Here is an 18,695-nt window from a genome sequence, read left to right on the forward strand (position 1 = left end):
CCTCTGCCCAGTAGCCTGTAGGCACACACTGTACAGTTGTCCCACCTGGAGAGTTTCCCACCAGCTTCTAGTAGAATTCCAGTCGCAGCAGAATGAGACTCTTTAGCTACTTAAGGGGTGCAATCGTCCTGCAGTGGGAAGGCCACCATTCCCTCCCACAGATTGGGGGAATTTGGGAAGGCTACAGAGTCTCAATCTCTCACCCAATCAAATGAAACCTCCGGCCCTCCTCCACCACCTCCGAACTCTCTTCTGCGGGTGGGGGAGACATAAAATTCTAAACTGTCAAGTGCAAGTGCATGATCCCAATATTGAAGCGCAAGGTAGAAGATCACAACTTCTTTGCACTCTTTGCATTAAATTAATTTATGATATCCATTTTATAAAGATGTGCAACTTAAGTATGACTCATCCATTGTCAAATTTCACTTGGGGACAACACATTTATGAAGCCAAAATTATCTTTGTATGGAGTACTTTTTTTTATTGTTGCTTTTGTTTTGATTAAATAACATGACTGATGACTAATAAGCTCTGGTACAAAGATCTAAAAGTTGGTTCTTTCATCTGCAGTTTACAGAAATCCTGATCCAAGCATAAAATATTCTGCAAACGTGCCAAATACTTAGCACAATTCAGTCAGGGAGCACTGGGTTCCTATTGCTGTCACTTTCAGTTTAGCAGCCAAAAAAGTGATGAGCATGAAGTGGCACTATCATGGTTTTACTGCGAAAAGCTTCCAAGCATGAATCGTAAAAGTGCTCTGTTACTGTTTTCAGTGGTTTCATGTTTGTGAAGATTTTTATTGTCCAGCCCCTTTGACAGAACTTTTAATAACTACTATTTCTGACTGCACAAATAAAGTATAAAATGGGACAAATGTTGGAACGAATTGGAGTGGAACCTGGATTATCTGACAATAAAGGGCCCACATCCCTCATCCGGATAGGTAATTAAAATAATTACGGATCCGCTGTGTATTTAAATGCAGTATATATTACATTGTATTCACGCTTAAATCTGTGTTTAAATTAACCAAAGTTAAATTAAACTTTTACTGTGCTTTGATTTCATTTTCATAGTTTAAGATCTATGAATCACCTGACTTGAACAGCTCCTTGCGCTGAATTGAAGGTACTATTGCCACCTTGGATAAACAGCCTAAGTTCTTCAAAAGCAGCAATACCTCCTGAATATATCACTCCTGCAGAATATAATTGTTACAAATTGGTTGAAGTGAATAGATCTGACACTCGCTGGTATTCTGGTTCTCACGACACTCCTGGTCAGAACCAACATGGCTGAAGAATTCCAATGAGAACAATGGGATGTGGCAATTCGCCAACTTCCTACTGAAGCATTTTGAGAAACAAATCATGTATTGAACAGCGAGAAGTAATCAAAGTGGAATCTCTTGTCTCAAATTCAGTTTGGCAAGCAAATGATGCACAACATAGTAATTGAGGAATTCCGTATTCCTTGTTAATTTACATACAGGATTTAAATTACCGGTATTTCTTTGGTAAAACGCGTAGCCAGCCAACCGAGGTATTCTACTGAGAGCTTCACAACTTCCACAACACAATTATTCATTTATTTAAATTTTATTTTGCCTTCTGTTCAGAGATTCCTCCGTTTTGTAATTTTCCGTTGTGTGTTATTGATCACTGCCACTACCTGATTAAAGGATCATTTATAAAAGATAATTGTGTATGCATGTTTGGGCAACGATCTGGTAGTGTAGTAATGATTTTTCTTCTGAGGCTGCAGTTGCACTTTAATGTTGATATAAGACAGTTTTAGGAGCACATTGACAAATGGCAGTATAACTTGGGAGTGAGGGCACTGAGGCAGAGTTGTGTGAGCCCACCTGCATAAGAACATATCAGACCATTGGGCCGAGGAACAGTGTTGTGTTCCACCCAATTTTAAAAGCATTCAGATAGTCTGTTGGATTCCCTGAGTACAGTTTAAACTTAGTATTGAGTCTTTTTTAGTGTTTATGGGAAAACAGATGCTCCCATCTCTTTCACCCAAGGTATAAAATAATAGCCATGGGAAGCAGAGCTTCCCACGTGTGGCATTCATGCACAAAGATTTCTTCTTTTTGCAGGGAGTTGCAAGTCACTTTATTATTTGGATATTGCCAGCAGTTTTTCACACACTCCAGCTACCATCTTTAACCCGGCGTTCCTATATCACTAAACTGAGGTATGTCACTGTATACTAATTTTCTGATCTCTACGCTCTTTTCACATAACGGCCATAGCAAGTTATGTATAGCTCTTGTATTTAACTCCTCTTAAAATGTGCTGGAATTCTAGCATCAGTATATTAACCAGATCTTGTTTCTGAAATTTAACATGGCCACTAACATCTGCAAATCCATTTTGAAATACTGAAAGCCAGAGCATGAGTACTTAAACTTCTTACAATCTCCTGAGTCTTTTAACTATTTGGTGAGGTTTTTTAATGAATATAGAAACAAGCATTTTTCATCATTTACTAATCCTTGATTTAAAAATTCTCCATTTGTAAATTCCCTTTCCTGCCTACCAGTTTGAATGATTTTGAAAAGCAAATTTAAATTAGTGATATTGATTGTGTGAGGCCCAGATGACTTTTTAACACAACGGCAACTGTTGCAAGCTGCTGATCAGATTCTTGCACAAAATGGATGCTAAGTAGGAGCTGAACAGCCAGTAAGAGCAGAGGTTTGGGTGGCAGGAGGCTCCTGACAGGACCAAAGGGAGGCTCATTGGCAATGAGGTAAGCCACGGGGAGGGTTCCCAGGCACCTCTCATGGGAAGAAAGGTGAAAGCCTACTCTTTTCTTGTAGGGCCTGATGGAGCACTAGCACAGGTTAAAATGGAAGAGAGCAGGATCCAGGAGGAATGTCAGTCACTGAGTCAGTTTTAACTGCCCACCTGGCTTTTCTCCCTCTGAGCAGGCAGGGTTAAAATTGCCCCCGTTTGGATTTTCTAACCTAGGTCCATAGCTGGCACATGTCCACAGCACATAACAATCCATATTTATGTATTTTTAATGTGTGAAGCTTTGTTCAGTTAATCTGAGCTTCAGATGCTTAAAGTGAACTATTCTTATTAAGTTGACTGATTCATTTGCCAGATTTATGACTACTGCTTGTTCATACGTACAAATAAAGTCTTGTGCTCAGTATGAAAGCTCTTGTACTGAGAATTTCAGCAATGGCTATCTATTTTCACATTGTATTAAGCCCCCCATCTTCATTACCATATATGTTGTTTGATGTGCTCGATCTGGCTTGATGGTCTGCATCATTCTCTGAGCGGTTTCTTTGGGTTTCTCTGCACTCCTTTGATTCTGCCCTGACCCTGTATTTTCTTCTGAACTTTCACTCTTTTGTCAGTTGCTTTCATCAATATTCCTTTCCACAGATTTTTATTTTCTTGTTTTTTTCTCCTCGCTCCCCCCCCCCCCCCCCCCCAATGCAATAGTTGATGATTTACAGAACAGTTGTTTCAAAGCCACGTTCAGTATGAGTAAAATGTCCAATATGGTGGATTAACTTATTTTTTTCAGCTACAGTTGACTGACTGTACCACTTAATTTGTTAGGTGTCTCCGGTATGTCCAGCCACTTGTTGGTGCTGAAGTGTCTCCACAACATTGAATAGCAAATTAATGATATTATCACTGATGGTCCTGTAATGGAAGGGTGTACACCTCCCTGTGCAGAGTTCCATAATGTTTGTTTACTGTGTGTTACTCTGTTTCTCGTGGGCAATTCAATGAAGTGTCTTATGTTCATCCTACGATTTCTTGACAGTTTGTCCATCACACTTGCTAAATTTGAGCAGATGTCCCTGCTACAAGTTGGTCTAGACATCTCCTTTATAATGTGATCTGAGTGCCTGCGCCCAAATATAATCGGAGGACTGCTGGTGGCAGCACAGTATAATAGAAGAACTAGAAGGTTGACCAAAAATTATGCTTTGTGAAATGTTTAAAGGCAGATCAGCAATTAGAAAAATCAAAAGACTGGTGTAGACAGCAAGATCAAGACAGTTGAGCACTCTGCCTGTCACTGAGTAAGTAAGGCTGAAAGGAAAAGAGGCACACTTTGAACGATTGAGAGCAGTGTAGGCCTCCGAGATAGAATTGGAGAGGGGGTGGGGGAGAGAATCAAACAAACAAAGCCATAGAAGGATTTGGAAAAGTAGGCAGGCTTTTGAATTTGATGTGTTAGGAAATGGGGAGCCATTGGATATCGATGAAGAATAGAGAAGAGGCGTCGGTCAGAATGCGGCCAGTAGAGTTTTGTATGAGTTGGAATTTGTGTAGTGAGACACAAGATTAACAAGAAGACCATTTCAGAGGTTGACTCTTAAGATAATGGAGGCATGGATACAAGTTTTTGTGGCATCTCTCAAATTACATTTTTATGAAAGGCCAATGTTTCTGGAAGAAGCTGTTCAGAACTTTATTCAGTTGATCTCTGCGGATATTTCACACAACTATAGAAGAATCACTTGCATACTAAGCTGCTTAATCAAAAGTAATATTACCTACAAGTATTGAAAAATTTAGTACATTGTCAGACTATTTCCAAAACTTGGCTGACTGCTTTCAAGGGAGTGGAGAAAAAAGTGTTAGGTTTCAGTGATGCAAAGAAAGGGTGCAAAACATTTCCAGTTATGATTAAAATAGTGGCTCCCACCTAAATAAATTAGTTTGAGCTGTCAAGCAGAACTCTTGACTGTTAAACCATTCATTGTTTTAGGGATGGACAAAAATAATCAAATCGAGTACTTAAACCTTTTACCTTGTAGGTAATCTTAATATTGTACAATGCAATCTGGTTTGTGTCCTTTTTCAAGTAACTGAACTTCTTCACATTTCCTGTTTTCTGATTATTTTCTGCTATGGTTATGATGACAATCAGAACGGTAGAATTTGCACAGCAAATTATATTTATTGCTGATTTTGCATCATTTCTCAGCATGACTTGTCTGTGTTTCCTTGCTTGTCATTTTGTGAAAACCTTTTCATATATCCTTGAAATTATCCTGTAATTAGTAGGTCTGTCCAAATGGGTAGCTCAAATTAGTGCAGTATGGGTTAAGAGCTAAACATAGTTAACCTGTGATAACTAAAGATGTGTGTTTTTGTTACAAATAATTCACGAGTCTGGCAAAATCATTGCAGCTGGTAAGGTAGCATAAGTGCAGTTTAATTTGAACATAAAATATTTCTGAATAGTTAATGTGTGACCTTGTCTTCCCTTGCATCGATGTTAACAAGTGTACAAAAGACCAAGGTTGTCACTGGAACTCACATGGCTGTGTTTCTTCTGGTTCCTTGTAACCTGTGCCATCTATGCTTTTTCCCAGCTCACTCAACACATTGCTATCCATGTTTTTCGATGTTACATTCCAAACAGTAGCCGAACCCATTTCTAGTCTGATCTTTTGGAAGGGGAGGCTGTTATTTGGAAGTAAACTGAGTGAGTTAATATTTAGAGCTAGATTCCACAATAACATCAGTTGGCTTCCAAGAATTTACCTGCAAAATGCTTTAAAAAATATGGCGCAAGACCTGGTAATTATTGCTGCATTGCAATATTTAGCAAGAGTTCTATTTGATATGTGTAGACAAGCCAATACAGTAAAATAAATGAACACTTCATATTACTTGAAAAACTTCACATTAGATGCGATTCAGTGGATATAAATACATGCCTTTAAGTATTTAGATTTTTTTTGTATTTAGATTTTTAGTTTTGTTACTATTGTGTGTCGATTAAATGTCTATGGTTTTCCGTTTCCTTGTCTTACATATGATTTTGATAAACAGTATACCAATTTTTTTTTTACACAAGCCAGTTTCAGTGATGTAGTCGAAAAACTATTCTTTTCAAGATTCAACAGCGCCCTGTGTATTGTGCCTTGATTGTTTTCTCTTAAACACAGATTGCTCTTATTAGGAGTTGTCATTCTTTTCAACTCAGTCTTAAACCTAAGAATGTGGTAGAGTCTGAGTATTTAAATGTGTCTATTCCGTTTGATTACTTCAAAGCCTTAATGTAGGATATAACTTGACAACTCTGTGAACTAGATTGGGTCTCATTGTGTAATATTTGCCCTACTTTGTTTGCTTATCCCCAGTAAATCTATTAAAAATAATTTTACTGCAGGATTTCTTCAAGGGCAAAGAGCTTCACTAAACGTGAACTATTGGTTCTAGACTAAATATTGTTAGTGGCCACCCTGGTGGCTTAGTAAATTTTATAGCGAATAGCTGTGCAGTAGAACCTAGAAAGGCCCCAGGATCAATCTCTGGTCCGTGTTAAATTAGCAACTCTCAGTTATGACTTCATTAGGGACGTAACAATTGACTTCAGTGCCTTTGGGGTTCGGAAGGGGAAAATCGACCATGAATCTCTCTAAATGTTATCAGCAACCTCTGTTTGAAATGCACTGAGAAGATATTGGGTATGAATAGAAGTCATAATGCATCCCCACCTCCCACAGCTGGCTGAATAGCTTGCTGTGAAACTGGCTGTGAAAGCTCACACTTGAACAATGGCTACGTGGATGAAGTACCAGTGGGTAACTTGTTAGAGGAGAATTATAACACATTGTTTTCAGAAAAAAAGAACAGATGGGGATAATTTTTTTTCATTCATAGCATTGCAGCATTTTTGAATTGCATTTAGTTATTTTGACTTACCATTGTTGAAATTTTTCAATAGCCTTCTTACTATTTGCCAATTAGTTCCCTCTACCTTCCTTTTTCATTATTTTGACAGCTATTAACTCAACAATTCTGACATTTGTTATAAGTTGATGGTGCACTCTACACCATCTTCCATTTTTGCCCATATTTGTTTAAGAACTATTCCTTTGACAGCTGTTTAGGCTAGAGTTTGATAAAATAATACACTGCACTTTTTATCAGCATTCAGCAGCCCAATTTGGTGGCGTTCTGCCCTTTGGTCGTGTGTCGTCTTATCTATTTTTTTTGTGGTATTGGGTTTCCCCATTATTTCTCTATCATTTACCAACTGCCCCAAAGAATTGTGCTTTGCATGAGCATACCTTTTCGCTTTTATAGCCTTCTTAAGCTAAGTACATATTCTGTAACCCTAGACCTTATTTTGTGGATTTATATTCCACTACTCTCAAGTTGCTTGTTTATTCTGGTTCATTCTTTTTGAGTAAACTAAGAATGAAAGGGTTGGGGAGACGGAGCAATATTAAGTTGAGGCAGTTGAATCAAATGATTAATGTTGCGATTAGGCATAGAATCAGAGCCAGGATTCTGTGCTAGACATAGTTAATTGAATATACTAGCCAAGTCCAGATGTTTTCCTCAGATAATTGCACCCAAAAACGTAAGTGCTGAACTCCAGAAGAGTAATGTTATTTAGTTTCAGAATAACAGTATGGATTAAAATGTGAAAACGACTTTTATTTTTCAAGAAAATTTTGGTTGGCTGGCATTTTTAATCTAAGAGGCATTGCAAACGAAGATGGCCTGCACCAAGTGTGTTGTGTAGCTGTTGTTTTCTGTCTTCTGTCAGCCTGAGTTTACTTGGACAGCCAACAGCAAATTGATGTTTTTCTTGTCTTTTTAAGAGTCTTTGTAGAATACAGACAAAAAACCCCAGCCTTGTATACTGTAATTTAATAAGAACTAATGCCTAACCCCGGATGTTATCAATGTTCAGTAGACCAGATGAACCAGGGTCAACATCCCTTTCGAAATCATGTAGATCCATTTTGAACTGACTATTGAAAACCCTCTCTGACGAACAAAGCAATCAATAGAACATAGAACATAGAACAATACAGCGCAGTACAGGCCCTTCGGCCCACGATGTTGCACCGAAACAAAAACCATCTAACCTACACTATGCCATTATCATCCATATGTTTATCCAATAAACTTTTAAATGCCCTCAATGTTGGCGAGTTCACCACTGTAGCAGGTAGGGCATTCCACGGCCTCACTACTCTTTGCGTAAAGAACCTACCTCTGACCTCTGTCCTATATCTATTACCCCTCAGTTTAAAGTTATGTCCCCTCGTGCCAGCCATATCCATCCGCGGGAGAAGGCTCTCACTGTCCACCCTATCCAACCCCCTGATCATTTTGTATGCCTCTATTAAGTCTCCTCTTAACCTTCTTCTGTCCAACGAAAACAACCTCAAGTCCATCAGCCTTTCCTCATAAGATTTTCCCTCCATACCAGGCAACATCCTGGTAAATCTCCTCTGCACCCGCTCCAAAGCCTCCATGTCCTTCCTACAATGCGGTGACCAGAACTGTACGCAATACTCCAAATGCGGCCGTACCAGAGTTCTGTACAGCTGCAACATGACCTCCCGACTCCGGAACTCAGTCCCTCTACCAATAAAGGCCAACACTCCATAGGTCTTCTTCACAACCCTATCAACCTGGGTGGCAACTTTCAGGGATCTATGTACATGGACACCTAGATCCCTCTGCTCATCCACACTTTCAAGAACTTTACCATTAGCCAAATATTCCGCATTCCTGTTATTCCTTCCAAAGTGAATCACCTCACACTTCTCTACATTAAACTCCATTTGCCACCTCTCAGCCCAGCTCTGCAGCTTATCTATATCCCTCTGTAACCTGCTACATCCTTCCACACTATCGACAACACCACCGACTTTAGTATCGTCTGCAAATTTACTCACCCACCCTTCTGCGCCTTCCTCTAGGTCATTGATAAAAATGACAAACAGCAACGGCCCCAGAACAGATCCTTGTGGTACTCCACTTGTGACTGTACTCCATTCTGAACATTTCCCATCAACCACCACCCTCTGTCTTCTTTCAGCTAGCCAATTTCTGATCCACATCTCTAAATCACCCTCAATCCCCAGCCTCCGTATTTTTTGCAATAGCCTACCGTGGGGAACCTTATCAAACGCTTTGCTGAAATCCATATACACCACATCAACTGCTCTACCCTCGTCTACCTGTTCAGTCACCTTCTCAAAGAACTCAATAAGGTTTGTGAGGCATGACCTACCCTTCACAAAGCCATGCTGACTATCCCTGATCATATTATTCCTATCTAGATGATTATAAATCTTGTCTCTTATAATCCCCTCCAAGACTTTACCCACTACAGACTTGAGGCTCACCAGTCTATAGTTGCCGGGGTTGTCTCTGCTCCCCTTTTTGAACAAAGGGACCACATTTGCTGTCCTCCAGTCCTCTGGCACTATTCCTGTAGCCAATGATGACATAAAAATCAAAGCCAAAGGTCCAGCAATCTCTTCCCTGGCCTCCCAGAGAATCCTAGGATAAATCCCATCAGGTCCCGGGGACTTATCTATTTTCAGCCTGTCCAGAATTGCCAACACCTCTTCCCTACGTACCACAATGCCATCTATTCTATTAGCCTGGGGCTCAGCATTCTCCTCCACAACATTATCTTTTTCCTGAGTGAATACTGACGAAAAATATTCATTTAGTATCTCGCCTATCTCTTCAGACTCCACACACAATTTCCCATCCCTGTCCTTGACTGGTCCTACTCTTTCCCTAGTCATTCGCTTATTCCTGACATACCTATAGAAAGCTTTTGGGTTTTCCTTGATCCTTCCTGCCAAATACTTCTCATGTCCCCTCCTTGCTCGTCTTAGCTCTCTCTTTAGATCCTTCCTCGCTACCTTGTAACTATCCATCGCCCCAACCGAAACTTCACACCTCATCTTCACATAGGCCTCCTTCTTCCTCTTAACAAGAGATTCCACTTCCTTGGTAAACCACGGTTTCCTCGCTCGACGCCTTCCTCCCTGTCGGACCGGTACATACTTATCAAGAACACGCAGTAGCTGATCCTTGAACAAGCCCCACTTATCCAGTGTGCCCAACACTTGCAGCCTACTTCTCCACCTTATCCCCCCCCAAAATAATATGGACTTAAATTCATTATTTTATTTAAGTTCCAAGGAAGGGTTTTAAAGAAATCATGTGCTTTGTTTAGACTAGAAATGGTTTGAAATGGCATCAGTTAGATGTGACTTTAACAGTCAATAAAAAGTCACTGTTAGGCCCCAATAAAGCTTTCATGTATTAATGAGATGTGGGTGAGGAAGACCAAGGGCTGGATTATACACTCCCCTGCCAGGGGGGTTGAAGGCAAGGGGGCTTGTTGAATTTGGTGGTTCTCCATCACCTACCTTTCTGGCCCTCACACACTGCAATTATTCAAGTGGCATTGGGCTCCTCGTCTGCCAGTGGGCTAATTGAAGCCCTTAAGTGGGCCATTAATTTTCAGGTAAGGGCCTCACCTCGCCATTGCCTGGTTTTAACCTGTGACAGGAGAGCCCCACGCTAAGCAGCCAGCCCGGATGGATTCCCTCTCCCATGTAGGACCCCACCGAGGATATACCCAACCCACCAGTTTGGCCCCCCTCCATTGGCCTCTTGAACTCCAACTACCAGCGCCTGCCAGCTTGGTACCTGGTGAGGAACCACAAACACCTACACAAATCCTGAGCCAACATCACGCATCTCTGTTGGACTCTGATAGGCTGGTCCCGCTGCTTTTCTAAGGCAGGACCTGCGGTTCCTGAGAGGCGGAAATCTCAACTTCAGTCTGTGAACAAGTCAGCACTTTTTAGCCAGGGGTGAGGATAGGTAGAATCATATAATTTAGCCCCTATTCTTAGTTTAGAATTTGTTTTTGAAAAGAAAATGAACCCTCCCTAAAGTAATATCGACCGAGATGTTTGCATGGGAGCAAGGGGTTGGTGACAAACCTTCAGCACTCACTGCCATTGCCTTTTTGAAAATTAACTGCATGCACAGATTAGCGTGGTTACCCTGAAGTTGCGTGTGTCACTCGGCTGACACCGGCTGCTCTGTTGCTCCCATCATGCCCACCCACCACGCCTCACTCCACCCCACCACACCTCACCCCACCACGCCTCACCTCTCCCCACCGCACCTCGCCCAACCCAACGAGGCCTCGCCCCACCCCACCACACCTCACCCCACCACGCCTCAGCCCACCACGCCTCACCCCTCCCCAACACACCTCGCCCCACCGCACCTCGCCCCAGCCAATGACGCCTCGCCCCACCCCACCACACCTCACCCCTCCCCACCACACCTCGCCCCTCCCCACCACACCTCACCTCGCCCACCAAACCTCACCTCGCCCCACCACACCCCGCACCTCTCCACCATGCCTCGCCCCACCCCACCTCGCCCCACCTCACCACACCTCAGCCCACCACACCTCACCCCACCACACCTCGCCCCACCACACCTCGCCCCACCACACCTCGCCCCACCACACCTCGCCCCACCACACCTCGTCCCACCACACATGGCCCCACCACACATGGCCCCACCACACATGGCCCCACCACACATGGCCCCACCACACATGGCCCCACCACACCTCGCCCCACCACACCTCGCCCCACCACACCTCGCCCCACCACACCTCGCCCCACCACACCTCGCACCACCACACCTCGCCCCACCACACCTCGCCCCACCACACCTCGCCCCACCACACCTCGCCCCACCACACCTCGCCCCACCACACCTCGCCCCACCACACCTCGCCCCACCACACCTCGCCCCACCAGACGTCGCCCCACCACACCTCGCCCCACCACGCTCTCCCCACCCCACCTCAGCCCACCACACCTCAGCCCCACCACGCCTCGCCCCACCACGCCTCGCCCCACCACGCCTCGCCCCACCACGCCTCGCCCCTCCACACCTCGCCCCACCACGCCTCACCCCTCCACACCTCGCCCCACCACACTTCGCCTCACCACGCTCCATCCCACCACCCCTCGCCCCACCACGCCTCGTCTCACCAGGCCTCTCCTTGCCCCACCCCAGCACAGCTTGCTCCACCCCACCACGCCTCACCCCGCCACGTCTCACCCCACCACGCCTCACCCCACCACGCCTCACCCCACCGCGCCTCACCGCACCACGCCTCACCCCACCATGCCTCACCCCACCGCGCCTCACCGCACCACGCATCACCCCACCGCGCCTCACCCCACCACGCCTCACCCCACCCCACCACGCCTCACCCCACCGCGCCTCACCGCACCCCACCACGCCTCACCCCACCGCGCCTCACCCCACCACGCCTCACCTCACCCCACCACGCCTCACCCCACCGCGCCTCACCCCACCGCGCCTCACCCCACCGCGCCTCACCCCACCGTGCCTCACCCCACCACGCTTCACCTCACCCCACCACACCTCACCCCACCGCGCCTCACCCCACCACACCTCACCCCACCGTGCCTCACCCCACCACGCTTCACCCCACCACGCCTCACCCCACCACGCCTCACCCCACCGCGCCTCACCCCACCGCGCCTCACCCCACCGCGCCTCACCCCACCGCGCCTCACCCCACCGCGCCTCACCCCACCGTGCCTCACCTCACCCCACCACGCCTCACCCCACCGCGCCTCACCCCACCACGCCTCACCTCACCCCACCACGCCTCACCCCACCGCGCCTCACCCCACCACGCCTCACCTCACCCCACCACGCCTCACCTCACCCCACCACGCCTCACCCCACCGCGCCTCACCCCACCACGCTTCACCCCACCACGCCTCACCCCACCACGCCTCACCCCACCACGCCTCACCTCACCCCACCACGCCTCACCCCACCACGCCTCACCCCACCGCGCCTCACCCCACCGTGCCTCACCCCACCACACTTCACCTCACCCCACCACGCCTCACCCCACCGCGCCTCACCCCACCGCGCCTCACCCCACCACGCCTCACCTCACCCCACCACGCCTCACCCCACCGCGCCTCACCCCACCACGCCTCACCCCACCGCGCCTCACCCCACCGCGCCTCACCCCACCACGCCTCACCTCACCCCACCACGCCTCACCCCACCGTGCCTCACCCCACCACGCCTCACCCCACCGCGCCTCACCCCACCACGCCTCACCCCACCACGCCTCACCTCACCCCACCACGCCTCACCCCACCACGCCTCACCCCACCACGCCTCACCTCACCCCACCACGCCTCACCTCACCCCACCACGCCTCACCCCACCACGCCTCACCCCACCACGCCTCACCCCACCACGCCTCACCCCACCACGCCTCACCTCACCCCACCACGCCTCACTCCACGATGCCTCCTCTCACCACGCCTCTCCTCGCCCCGCACCAGCACCGCTCGCTCCACCCCACCACGCCTCGCCCCACCACGCCTCACCCCACCACGCCTCACCCCACCACGCCTCACCCCACCACGCCTCACCTCACCCCACCACACCTCACCTCACCCCACCACGCCTCACCTCACCCCACCACGCCTCACCCCACCACGCCTCACCCCACCACGCCTCACCTCACCCCACCACGCCTCACTTCACGATGCCTCCTCTCACCACGCCTCTCCTCGCCCCGCACCAGCACAGCTCGCTCCACCCCACCACGCCTCGCCCCACCACGCCTCGCCCCACCACGCCTCGCCCCACCACGCCTCGCCCCACCACGCCTCGCCCCACCACGCCTCGCCCCACCACGCCTCGCCCCACCACGCCTCGCCCCACCACGTCTCGCCACGCCTCGCCCCACCACGCCTCGCCCCACCACGCCTCGCCCCACCACGCCTCGCCCCACCACGCCTCGCCCCACCACGCCTCGCCCCACCACGCCTCGCCCCACCACGCCTCGCCCCCACCACGCCTCGCCCCACCACGCCTCGCCCCACCACGCCTCGCCCCACCACGCCTCGCCCCACCACGCCTCGCCCCACCACGCCTCGCCCCACCACGCCTCGCCCCACCACGCCTCGCCCCACCACGCCTCGCCCCACCACGCCTCGCCCCACCACGCCTCGCCCCACCACGCCTCGCCCCACCACGCCTCGCCCCACCACGCCTCGCCCCACCACGCCTCGCCCCACCACGCCTCGCCCCACCACGCCTCGCCCCACCACGCCTCGCCCCACCACGCCTCGCCCCACCACGCCTCGCCCCACCACGCCTCGCCCCACCACGCCTCGCCCCACCACGCCTCGCTCCACCATGCCTCGCCCCACCATGCCTCTCCTCGCCCCACCCCAGCACAGGTCGCTCGACCCCACCACGCCTCGCCCCACCACGCCTCGCCCCACCACGCCTCGCCCCACCACGCCTCGCCCCACCACGCCTCGCCCCACCACGCCTCGCCCCACCACGCCTCGCCCCACCACGCCTCGCCCCACCACGCCTCGCCCCACCACGCCTCGCCCCCACCACGCCTCGCCCCCACCACGCCTCGCCCCACCACGCCTCGCCCCACCACGCCTCGCCCCACCACGCCTCGCCCCACCACGCCTCGCCCCACCACGCCTCGCCCCACCACGCCTCGCCCCACCACGCCTCGCCCCACCACGCCTCGCCCCACCACGCCTCGCCCCACCACGCCTCGCCCCACCACGCCTCGCCCCACCACGTCTCGCCACGCCTCGCCCCACCACGCCTCGCCCCACCACGCCTCGCCCCACCACGCCTCGCCCCACCACGCCTCGCCCCACCACGCCTCGCCCCACCACGCCTCGCCCCACCACGCCTCGCCCCCACCACGCCTCGCCCCACCACGCCTCGCCCCACCACGCCTCGCCCCACCACGCCTCGCCCCACCACGCCTCGCCCCACCACGCCTCGCCCCACCACGCCTCGCCCCACCACGCCTCGCCCCACCACGCCTCGCCCCACCACGCCTCGCCCCACCACGCCTCGCCCCACCACGCCTCGCCCCACCACGCCTCGCCCCACCACGCCTCGCCCCACCACGCCTCGCCCCACCACGCCTCGCCCCACCACGCCTCGCCCCACCACGCCTCGCCCCACCACGTCTCACTCCACCATGCCTCGCCCCACCATGCCTCTCCTCGCCCCACCCCAGCACAGGTCGCTCGACCCCACCACGCCTCACCCCACCACGCCTCACCCCACCACACCTCACTCCACCACGCATCACCCCACGACGCCTCACTCCACCATGCCTCGCCCCACCACGCATCACCCCACGACGCCTCACTCCACCATGCCTCGCCCCACCACGCATCACCCCACGACGCCTCACTCCACCATGCCTCACCCCACCACACCTTGCCTCATGATGCCTCACCCCACCAGAACCAGTAGACATTGAAATCAGTGAGAACTTCAACTTTCCTACACCCCATTGCTGTTAGAAACCCCATAAAAAGACACCTTGTTCAGTCAGGTGTAACAGAGTTTTTAAAGCAGTGTGATTAATAAAAGCTGATGCACAATTGCGCTTGCCCTGAAAAGTGTATTTTATACTCGTGGTGTGCTCTTGATTGGTTAAATAGCAGCATTTTTAGAACATTTTATTCAGAATCTTTTAGCATCATCACGTTTGTACGACCCAATCTTTAATTTGCTCTAGGTTTAAAATAACGATTTTAATTCACTGCTTATGTTTCCTGATTATGTGTCTGTGAAAATGCTTTAATGCGATTGGCTGCTTGAACATGTCGATCTCATCATTCCTGCTTCAAGCTAGGAATTCCCCAATAAAGAACACTGCAATCAGTCGCAGTATCAGTGCAAGGCGCCAGAGGTAAAATTCTCACCTTAGACATCGCTTGATCTCTTGGCAGGGCTCTTTTTGATGTTAGCAGTGAGTGCACTTGCTTCACCATTGACCACAAACTCTGCTTCATTACCTGCTGTCCACTGGAAGGATGCCCGACTGTTTTGAGTACATAACCTTTAAAGGCAAATGCCCATTCTTCAGGGTAATACAATTTGTACTCGATAAATTATTCAATGAAATTCAACCATTCTAATTCAGGAATTATCTGCCTGATTTAAAGTTGAAACGGCTAACTGCCCCTTTGCACAGGGAGCAAAAATCTACCAATGTAGAGACACAATTTTAAAAATACTGTATTTTTTTGCAATCAATTTGTTCTTTATCAAGGATTGTAACGCATGGCTTTTATTTGTTTTTCAATTGATGTGAGTGTCAAAGCATTTGTTACCCATTGCGAACTGCCCTTGAGAAGGTGGTGGTGGGTGCTTTCTTGAAATGGTGCATAGTATTACCTGGTACCTAGGAAAACATTTGAAATAAATGGCCATAAAAATGTATCTAATTTAACAGAAAATAGTTCCTTTGAAGAAAATGCATTTTGTGCCTTTTACAAACTAAATGTATAGATTTTCTTAATTAATTTATGGGATGTGGATATCGCTGGTTAGGCTAACATTTATTCACCATCCCTAGTTGCCATTCAGAAGGTGGTGGTGAGCTGACTTCTTGAAATCTAGGGCCAGGATTCTCCGAGCCTCTGTGCCGCAATCGCGTCGGCACGGGGGCAGAGAATGTGCGCCAGACCCACGATCGGGTCCGATGCTGCTCCCGCGATTCTCCGGGGACCATCATCGGGGGGCCTCCAGGACAGCTAGGCCCCTGCAAAAAGGAAGAATTACTCTGGACTTTCTCCAGGAAAGTCCAGAGTGATTCGTGCCAGTTTTCTCGCGGGCGTGGGGACATAGCCCCATTATCAGAGAATTCCGCCCCTCCAGTAAATGTGGTGTCGGTACACCAATGATGCTGTTAGAGAGGGAATTCCAGGATTTTGACCCAGCGACAGTGAAGGAAAAATGATATATTTCCAAGTCAGTATGGTGAGTAACTTGGAGGAGAACCTCCAGGTGATGGTGTTCCCTGGTATCTGCTGCTTAGGTGGTTGTGGTCCTGGGTTTGGAAGATGCTGCCTAAGGAGCCTTGGTGAGTTTCTGCAATGCAGCTTGTGGATGGTACATATGGCTGCCACTGTTCATCGGTGGTGGAGGGATTGAATGTTTGTGGAAGGGGGAGCAATCAAGTGGGCTGCATTGTCCGGGATGGTGATGAGCTTCTCGAGTGTTGTTGGAGCTGCACCCATCTAGGCAAGTGGAGAGTATTGCATTGCATTCCTGACTTGGCCTTGTAGATGGTGGATAGGCTTTGTTGGTGGTGGTGGGGAGCGGTGGGGTGGGGGGGGAGCGCATGGTTAGGAGGTGAGTTATTCACTGCAAGGCTCCTAGCCTTTGACCTGTTCTGGTGCCACAGTATTTATTTGGCTCGTCTAGTTCCGTTTCTGGTCAATCATAACCCCCAGGATGTTGATTGTGGAGCATTCAGCAGTGATAATGCCAATGAATGTCAAGGGGCGATGGCTAGATTGTCTCTTGTTGGAGATGGTCATTGCCTGGCATTTGTGTGGCGTGAAAGCTATGCGCCACTTTGCAGCCTAAGCCTGGATATTGTCCAGGTCTTTCTGCCTTTGGACATGAACTGCTTCAGTATATGAGGAGAGTCGCAAATGTTACTGAAAATTGTGCAGTCATCTGTGAACATTCCCACTTCTGACCTTATGGAAGGGAGGTCATTGATGAAGCAGCTGATGGTTAGGCCGAAGACACCACCCTGAGGAACTCCTGCAATGATGTCCTGGAGCTGAGGTGATTAACCTTCAACGACCTTCCTTTGTGCCGGGGATGACTCCAACCAGTGGAGTGTTTTCCCCTTGATTCCCATTGACTCCAGTTTTGCTAGGATGCCTGGATGTCAAGGGCAGTCACTCTCACCTCACCTCTTGGATTCAGCTCTTTTGTACATGTTTGAACCAGGGCTGAAATGGGGTCAGGAGCTGAGTGACCCTGACGGAACCCAAATTGAGCATCTGTGAGCAGGTTATTGCTTAGTAACGGCCGCTTGATAGCGCTGTTGATAACACTTTCCATCACTCGGCTAATGACTCGCCATCCCCACAGTTATTCCATGCACCAAAAGTTGGGATGCCAGGAGTAGGGGTGGGAATCCTGGAATTGAGCCCCCCCTGGCATTTTTAAATTGCCCTGAGGTTCTTGCGACTCCAGAGAAATTTTGCCCAAGTGTCTATTTCAAGCGCTTCCAATCCACGTACGGCACAGCTAAATGCAGAACAATACTCCCTCTATGCTGCCAGAATATAAGAGCTTCAGCCTCACACTGACAGGGACAGCTTCCACTCCACCAGCGTGTTATTTTTACAGTTTCCTACAGCAAACTCCTTTGACCTGTCAGTGCCAAATTAGTTGCAGATTAATGCTATAGCCCATGTTCGTAAAACTCTACTGGGCATGGGTCTACAGCGCAACACTACAATTAAGTTGCCATTGACTAAGCTAGTGTAATTGCTATGGATAAAAGAGGCAGATTGGTGCAGTGGGCGTGGTATTCTAAGTTTCTAGCTGAAGTACCTTGTTGGGGCACAGTGGATGAAGTATTGCTGTGCATTTGGAGACAGGAATTATGAAATCAGCGAATAGATTATTTTCCCCTTGCTCCAAAAATGAAAAATTTTTTTTTTGAGAAATCTGAATATAAATAGAAATGTATGAATCGACAATGCTGGCATTTCATTGCCATTGTCAGATAAGCATGATGATTCCTTAACCGGTCTAATGTTTATTACAGGCAAGAAGCACTACTGGCAGCCATCAGTGAGAAAGATGCAAACATCGCCTTATTAGAACTTTCTGCCTCTAAAAAGAAGAAGACGCAAGATGAAGTGATAGCTCTTAAACGTGAGAAGGACCGACTAGTACAACAGCTGAAACAGCAGGCAAGTTCCATTCAGTTTCTCTCGAGAAGAACAA

At 49.1% G+C, this 18,695-nt stretch overlaps 1 protein-coding gene across 9 annotated transcripts in view; it reads left to right on the forward strand.

The window, feature by feature from the left end:
- The window catches only part of LOC140388384 (ERC protein 2), a 1,175,365-nt gene that overhangs the window by 856,010 nt on the left and 300,660 nt on the right, over window positions 1-18,695 (forward strand). For all 9 annotated transcript variants that reach the window (XM_072472461.1, XM_072472462.1, XM_072472470.1 and 6 more), the window contains one exon: window positions 18,514-18,661. In XM_072472461.1, the coding sequence (XP_072328562.1) occupies window positions 18,514-18,661 (148 nt within the window). The remainder of the gene's footprint in view (window positions 1-18,513; window positions 18,662-18,695) is intronic.

This window comes from Scyliorhinus torazame, chromosome 13, assembly GCF_047496885.1.
Source record: "Scyliorhinus torazame isolate Kashiwa2021f chromosome 13, sScyTor2.1, whole genome shotgun sequence".
Classification (NCBI taxonomy): domain Eukaryota; kingdom Metazoa; phylum Chordata; class Chondrichthyes; order Carcharhiniformes; family Scyliorhinidae; genus Scyliorhinus; species Scyliorhinus torazame.